Source organism: Triturus cristatus, chromosome 8, assembly GCF_964204655.1.
Source record: "Triturus cristatus chromosome 8, aTriCri1.1, whole genome shotgun sequence".
Taxonomy (NCBI): domain Eukaryota; kingdom Metazoa; phylum Chordata; class Amphibia; order Caudata; family Salamandridae; genus Triturus; species Triturus cristatus.
In genome coordinates this window covers 1,395,420,785-1,395,428,021 of record NC_140591.1, presented here as the reverse complement: position 1 = coordinate 1,395,428,021, position 7,237 = coordinate 1,395,420,785, and the positions used below count along the sequence as shown (strand labels likewise).

The following is a 7,237-nucleotide window of genomic DNA, read 5'->3' as shown; positions in this document are numbered from 1 at the left end:
ACCACAGCCACCACCAAGTCCTCCTCCTCCAGCTACTCCTCCGCCTCCTCCGCTTCCACCAGCGATTCCTCCATCACCACCGCCTTCTCCTCCACCTCAGCCTCAACCTGGGCCCGTGGCTCCTCGGCCCACAAGCCCTGTGGAACCTCAACGGCCAAGAATACGGTCTTGTTCGAGACATCGGTCACATAGACGCCACCGGTCTTCCACAGATCATGTTGTCGCCATTATGAGAGGTCTCGGTCCCGGCATACAAGGGATGCATCTTCCACGAGTACAGGGAGGTACTCTCCTACTCTCACGGTCTCTCCCCCCGCAAAGGATGTCACTGGCTGATGACATTTCTACCTTCCAGGAGGTTCTGGTCAGAGGGGCTACGAAACTCAACATTCCCCTGTCTACCCCTGTGCAGCCAACCTCTGTGACATTTGAGACCCTGCAGAAGCGACAGACATCACGTCCGTTGCTGCCGGGTCTGGAGGAACAAGCTATGGAACTGTTCCTTAGGCAGTCTTCTATAAAGTCTGCACCCTCGAGGTTGCAGAAGAAGTATCGTCCGCCTGATTCGGATCCTCCCTTCCTTCGGCTGGACCCCACTCCGGACTCGGTGATAGTGGTGGCTTCACGGAAACAGCATGCTACGGCTCCGACTTCCACGGTGCCACCGGATAAAGAGAGCTGTAAGCTGGATTCTGTGAGCAGAAAGGCTTGTAACACCGCGGCGACTTCCATGAAGGCGGCGAGCTCTACGGCCTTGCTGGGCCGTTACGAAAGATCATTGTGGGAGTACCTTCAGCAATTTGTGGATCTCATACCCAGGGATAAGAGGGAAGACTTCCAGGAGATTGTGAATGAGGGCCTGATGGTCTCTAACCAAGTTGTGAAAGGCAGCGAGTCTTCCAAGACCTTCAATGCTGCCTGGTGCCTCTAATTCACATTGGGTTCACTATGAAAATAATGAGGCAAGTGCTGGATACTGGAAGACAAGAAAAAGGTTTATTTCTCATGAGGAGATCACGTCAACTGCAGACACCGGGATGTCTGAGGGAGGTGTTCTGCAGTTAACTCCTATGGCTCTTCCTTTTATACAGGTTTGACACAATGCATTTGTTTCATCAACATGGTTACACAAGCTTGGAGTCCCCGCCCCGGCCAGGTTGTCACACAAGCCCAACAGTAATTCTCTTCCCACCCAGGTCAAACAGACAATCTTATCTTGCAGCTGGACCTTGCTTCAGGGTCTAAAACATGTGAGACCGGCCAGATCTAAGAGTCCGTTCTGTTGATAAAATCAGGTCCCATTGTTGGTAAAAACAAGTCTTGCTGTTTACAGTGCAATAAATCATGTTGCAAGAGTCTTTTTGGTGTTTGGAACCTGTTTGTGTAACTAGGTGCAGTGAGGGGTAGAGTGTCCAAAGGTTTGCCTGTAAACAGAGATGATAGGAAAAACGAGTTTGTGGCAGCAAGTGGCGCTGAGGTTTGTTGCGGCAATAGAGTTTATAGCCCCCGGCACACATACCAGGTCAGTCAGAGGGTCAGAGGGATGCTAGTAAGGGCAGGGTGAAACAAAGGTGACCAACAGAGTACAAAATGGCTGTGATAGATTAAAATGACTGTAGCTTATGTGCACATAGAAATTTCAACCAGACAAGATGGCGCAGGCAATGTTCACGATTGTCGTTTTGCTTTGAACAGTGGCCCCTTTGAACATACCTAGCCAGCTTGTCAGTCTATTTTGATCTCCATAATGTCCTGTATCTCTTGATCCTACATTACTCTCATTTTTGTTAGCCGAGTGTCCATAGTCTTAGGGTGCAAGGTAGTTATGCAAAGAGAACACAAAGGTGGTATACAGTGTATACCCAAACAACAACCACATATTGTCAATACTGGGACCAAGAGAATCATTGATAATTTCCAACCCCACTCCTTCAAGATGCCCCAAAGCCAACTTCCAATTGTCCAAGTCTCTGATCCCTGATGAATTTCTAAAGACAGTCTATGGAGATGTTCGATTGCTTCATACACAGAAGGTGAATTATCAGGAATGTATACACAGCAGCTGGCACCGATGATGCGGCATTCTCCTCCACGGTCCGCCAGTACCACGTCCAGCACCATGCGATTTTGCAGGGTAACCAGACGGACCGCTTGGAGCTCAGCAGTGTTGTTGGTGAGGATGCCAGCAGTGATGTTCAGGGCGGTCTCTACCGCTTGGGACAGATGTCTGATGGCTCGACTGTTTGCCATTGGACCCCATAGCGGGATGAGCCCTTTTGCTGCATCGAGGGACTGTGATGAGGCAGAGTCTGCTTGATCAGTGTCTTTAGAACGCTTTTCTCGATGATGCTCTGCATGGGCTGTGTAGGTTGGTGGCAAAACAAAGGCGATGTAGCACGTGCCCCTCCAGTTTCTTGGGAGCCAGGTGTAGGCTTTGGTTCCACAAACAAAGTACATATTGGGTGATGCAACAAGCGCTGGAGGGTTGGCAGTGTTCAAAGTCCTTACAATGCTACAGGTGCTGTGACCCACATTCTTAGTCCCACGGCCTTTAATGCATACAAGGCCAGAGACGTTCACAACAGATAGGGCCACAGTCAGTGTTGCAGCAGTTCTTTTCTTCAGGTAGGAAAATGTGGCTCTGTTAGGATTATTGAACACTTGCATTTCCACTCGTTCTTTGGAGGGGACATTCATCGGGAATGTCGTATTGAAGGTGTGAGGGCAGAAGGGGGCGGCTGTTTGTTTCGCCAGAACTCGTTGTAGAACTGGTGATTGTTTCGTCGGAAGTGGCATTGTCTTTGTAACTTTCTTGTAGGAGCATCATCCAGGCAAGGCAAGATCTGTGAATAGAAAAGGGCGAAGGGATGAAAGGGATGGAATGTTCAGTGGCATGTGGTAACAGCCCACAGACCCAACCGTTGGTAGCATTGGTGGCAAGATTGTGCTGGTGCACGAAAGAATTATTCCAGAATTCTTTGCGTCGTTCTCGGAGATGTGGCAGTAGTGATACCAGGTAGTGTTCTTTCTTGGTGATTGGTTGCATGGTGGGTGACAATGTTCTGTATGCAGGTGCATTCTCTTCAATGATCCAGAGTGCGATCATTAGCAGGAGATAGGTGAGAAATGCGGCTACAAGTGCAATTGTCTTTGTGCTGTGCAGGTTAGCAGTCTTGGTGTCTTTGCGGTGGCTTTGCAGGTGTTCAGTTTCTTCCATCATCTTCGAGGAGCTCAACAACTGGTAGGACCACAGACTTTTGTCTGGCGCTTTCCTGGTAGCGTTGTTTGACTGTGCTACCGATCTGAGACCTTGACTCAGTTAGTGGCCTGGTCGTTGGAGCTCCCTTCTTTCGTCGATCTTAGATTGTACCCTTTCTTGGATGGCACCGTGGGGTCGGGAAATTCTGATAGTTTGAGGGTGTCTTCTTGTGGGTAGCAACTCAGAGCTGATCGGTTCTTCGCGAGTACTTCCTCTTGCACCTCCACCCCTTCACAGGTTGCCAGGGTTGGAGGGACTCGCAATGATGAGCGTGCAGCAGTTTCGGTTTCTTTCCACTCGGAGGGCAGTTCGGGTGGTGATCAGGACTTGCCAGGGGCCTGCCCACCTAGTCTCCAGATTCTTCGTTCTCTGGAAGTTGCGAATCACTACATGGTCGCCTGGCTTTATTTCATGTCCCGGGCCCCTGGATACGTCAGGCAAGGCTTGCTGCACCTGTTGGTGGATAATTGTTAGCTTGTTTGTCAATTTATGCAAATAATCCGACATTAATATGTTCGGGACATGGTTAATGGAGGTGGGTCTTGGTGCCGCCCAAATGTTCATAGGCCTGCCGAAGACCACCTTATCCAGGGTCCGTCTGTGTTTGGTTGGGGTGGAGCGCATTGATAGCAATGCCAATGGAAGGGCGTCGGGCCATTTCAACCCGGTCGTGGCAACTATTTTGGCTAGTTTTAGCTTCAATGTTGCATTGTGTCTCTCTACCAGGCCCGCTAATTGGGGGTGGAAGACTGCATGGAATTTTTGTTTTACGCCCAATCCTCTCAGTATGTTCTGTATCACCTCGGCTACGAAGTGGGGGCCGTTGTCGCTCCATAAAATTCTGCAAAGGCCGTATCGGGGGAAGAATTCTTTCAGCAATACTTTTGCAGTGGCTAAGGCGGTATCGTCGCGGGTGGGATATGCCTCCACCCATTTGCTAAAAGCGCACACAACCACCAGGACATATTTTAGACCATGGCATCTCTCTACTTGAATGTAATCCATTTGAAGGATTTCAAAGGGGTGGTCAGGGACTCCAAACCCTCCCCGCGGTACTACAGTCCCCTTCCCTGGGTTGTGTTGTAGGCAGACTATACATTGTTGTACTAGGCGTTTTGCAGATTCTGCTATCTTGACATTATGCCATACCCTGGTGATTAGTTCAATCATGGGGGTTGAGCCTATGGGTGCTGGTAAATGTGCCATGGTCAATATGGGGATGAGGTAGGCATTGGGTAACAGCCATTTATTTCCGTCTTTAGTTCTCCAGCAATCTTCCTCGCCTTTTAGTCCCACCTTTTCCCACTGGGTCAATTCGTCTTGTGTGCCTGTAGTCTGTATGTATATTACAGTGGTCCTAGCGTCAGTCCATTGTTCAGCTTGTGACCTGGTCACATACATTTGTGTCGTAGTTCTGTCTTCTGCCATGGCTTGGGCAGTAACGTCTGCTAGTGCATTTCCCTGTCCAATGAGATTAGTCACTTTACTATGTGCTTGGCATTTTATCACTGCTAACTTCTTGGGGAGGACTGCTTGCGTCAAGGCGGAGACTAAATCTCCATGCATTATGGGTGAACCGTGTGAAGTCAGGGACCCTCTTTCTTTCCATAAGATCCCAAAATGGTGAACCACCCCGAAGGCATATTGGCTGTCGGTGTATATGTTAACTGTCGTGTCAGTCGCTAGGATACATGCTCGTGTGAGGGCAATGAGTTCTGCAGCCTGGGCTGAACGTTGGGGAATACGGGCTGTTTCCAGAACGGTTCGGGCTGTGGTGACAGCGTATGCAGCTGAGGTGGTGCCGTCGGGGAGTTTGATGCATGAACCATCCACCCATAGTTCTCCATCTGGTTCTAGAAAGGCGGTGTCTCTGAGATCTATTCTACTCTTTGTTTGTTCATCGGTCAGTGTCACACAGTCGTGTAGTGGAGTCACGCTAGGATCATTTTCGGGTAGGGGTAACAGTGTGGCTGGATTGAGGGTGGTGCATCGCTTTAGAGTAATGTGCGGTGCTAGTAGGGTCAACTCACATTCCTGTCAGTCGGGCGCTAGTCTAGTGTTGGGTTTTGGTCTGGTTTAGTATTGTGTCGACTGCATGGGGTACTAAAACAGTGACTGGGTTGGAGAGCACTATTCCTTCGCTCTGGCGTATCGATACTGCTGCAGATGCCACAGCGCGCATGCACGCTGGCAGCGCTCTGGCTACTGGATCGAGGCTGCCAGAGAAATATGCACAAGGGCGTTGTTTGAGACCAATTGATTGTGTTAGGACAGACAATGCACATCCCTCCCTCTCGTGCGTGTAGAGGAAGAATGGTTTGGAGTAATCTGGGGTTCCTAGGACAGGCGCTGATCAAAGGGCATTGCGTAGTTCTTTAAAGGCTGACTGGCATTCGGGGATCCAGGGGAGAGGAGGGAGAGAAGGGGTTTGACAATGAGGCTAAAGTTCGGTAACCACTGTCTGCAAAATGAGGTGAGACCTATCAAAGAGCGGACTTGCTTCTGATCTTTGGGGACAGGGGTGTCTAGAATTGTCTGGATCCTGTCAGGCGTGAGTTTCCTCCCTTCTTTTGATAAAAGGTGACCCAAATAGGTAACTTGTGATTTACAGAACTGCAATTTCTTTCAGGAGACCTTGTGACCATTCTCAGCAAGAAAATGGAGTAGTTTGATGGTGGCTGTGATGGCTATTGGTATGGTGTCTGCTGCTAGAAGGATGCTGTCTACATATTGTATTGGTGCCACATCTGGCAATTGTATGGCGTCCAATTGTCTTTTAAGCGCCTAGCCTCTCAGTGTACCCCTGAGGTGCTCTGCAAAACCTGTACGAACGGGAGTTTAGGGTGAATCCAAATAGATAGCGGCTGTCCTCGTGTATAGGTATGGAAAAGAATGTGTTTTTGAGGTCAATTACAGTGAAGGTGGTGGCAGCGGAAGGGATTAAAGTCAAAATTGTCGTGATGTCGGAAACTACTGGGTATTGTGGTACTACGATTTTGTTTATCTCCTTCAGGTCAATGATGAAGCGGTAGGCTTTTCGTGTCTCTTTACAATCGGTAGTATGGGACTGTTACAAACGTTGCTCACTACTTCCTCTACCACCCCTGCCTCTACCAAAGAGTGTATGATCTCTGTCAGCGCCTTCTCACCCTCTGGCGATATTTTGTACTGCGGTACTTTCAGTAGGGTTGCGTCCTGTCGTATTGTTACGTGTACTGGGTCAATCATCATTCGTCCTACGTCTGAATCAGCTTTAGCCCATAAGTGTGATGGCAAAGTGTCCAGTAGGGATGCGTCAGTCTCGGAGATGATAAACATGTGCTGAGAAGGGTTCTCTCTATGGCGCTGAGGGTTGTCATACAGGATGACACGCACCCCGTCTGGTGAGCATCTGATAGTCGCATGGAAGTGTTTCAAAAGGTCGAGACCCATAATGGCGTCTGGGGTGTTAGAAGAGAGGAAGAATGTCGTTTCGACGCTATTGTTGTCAAGGTTAAAAGGGATCGGTCGGGACAAAGGGTTGGTGGTGGGCGTACCGTCAAATCCTATTGAAATCACATGTGAGCCTGACAAGGGTGCCCTTGGAATCAGTCGTTTGGACAGTGCACTACGTGTTGCTCCTGTGTGTACCAAAAATGGCGACTTTGTGCCCAGGACCTCAGCTGTAACATAAGGGCCTTGCTGATCAACATAGAGCTCGACTGGATCCCTCCCTTGCCCCTGGCTGTCCTATGCAAAGTCGTACGTATTGTCATAGTCTGTCTGTTGGTACTGATTCTGTTTGGGATGGTCAAATGCGTTCACTCTTCCTGGCCTTTCCTCGTTTGCTTCACTCGCGTACCCTCTCCCACGTCCTCTTCCTCTCTGTCCACTTCCTATTTCCCTCGCCCCCCTGCCCAGTGTCCATATTCTTTGCAAAATGCACATTGATCCTGTCCTAGGTCTTGGCGTCCCACATATGATGTCGATGAATTGTTT

At 49.4% G+C, this 7,237-nt stretch overlaps 1 protein-coding gene across 1 annotated transcript; it reads right to left on the bottom strand.

Moving 5' to 3' along the window:
* Positions 1-932: 932 nt before the first annotated feature.
* On the bottom strand, positions 933-2,697 carry LOC146805815 (syncytin-1-like). Its single transcript, XM_085623823.1, has 2 exons — positions 1,923-2,697; positions 933-976 (listed from the first exon to the last, which is right to left on the bottom strand). Exons 1-2 carry the CDS (start codon positions 2,695-2,697, stop codon positions 933-935), a joined length of 819 nt encoding a protein of 272 aa, XP_085479949.1.
* Positions 2,698-7,237: the final 4,540 nt, after the last annotated feature.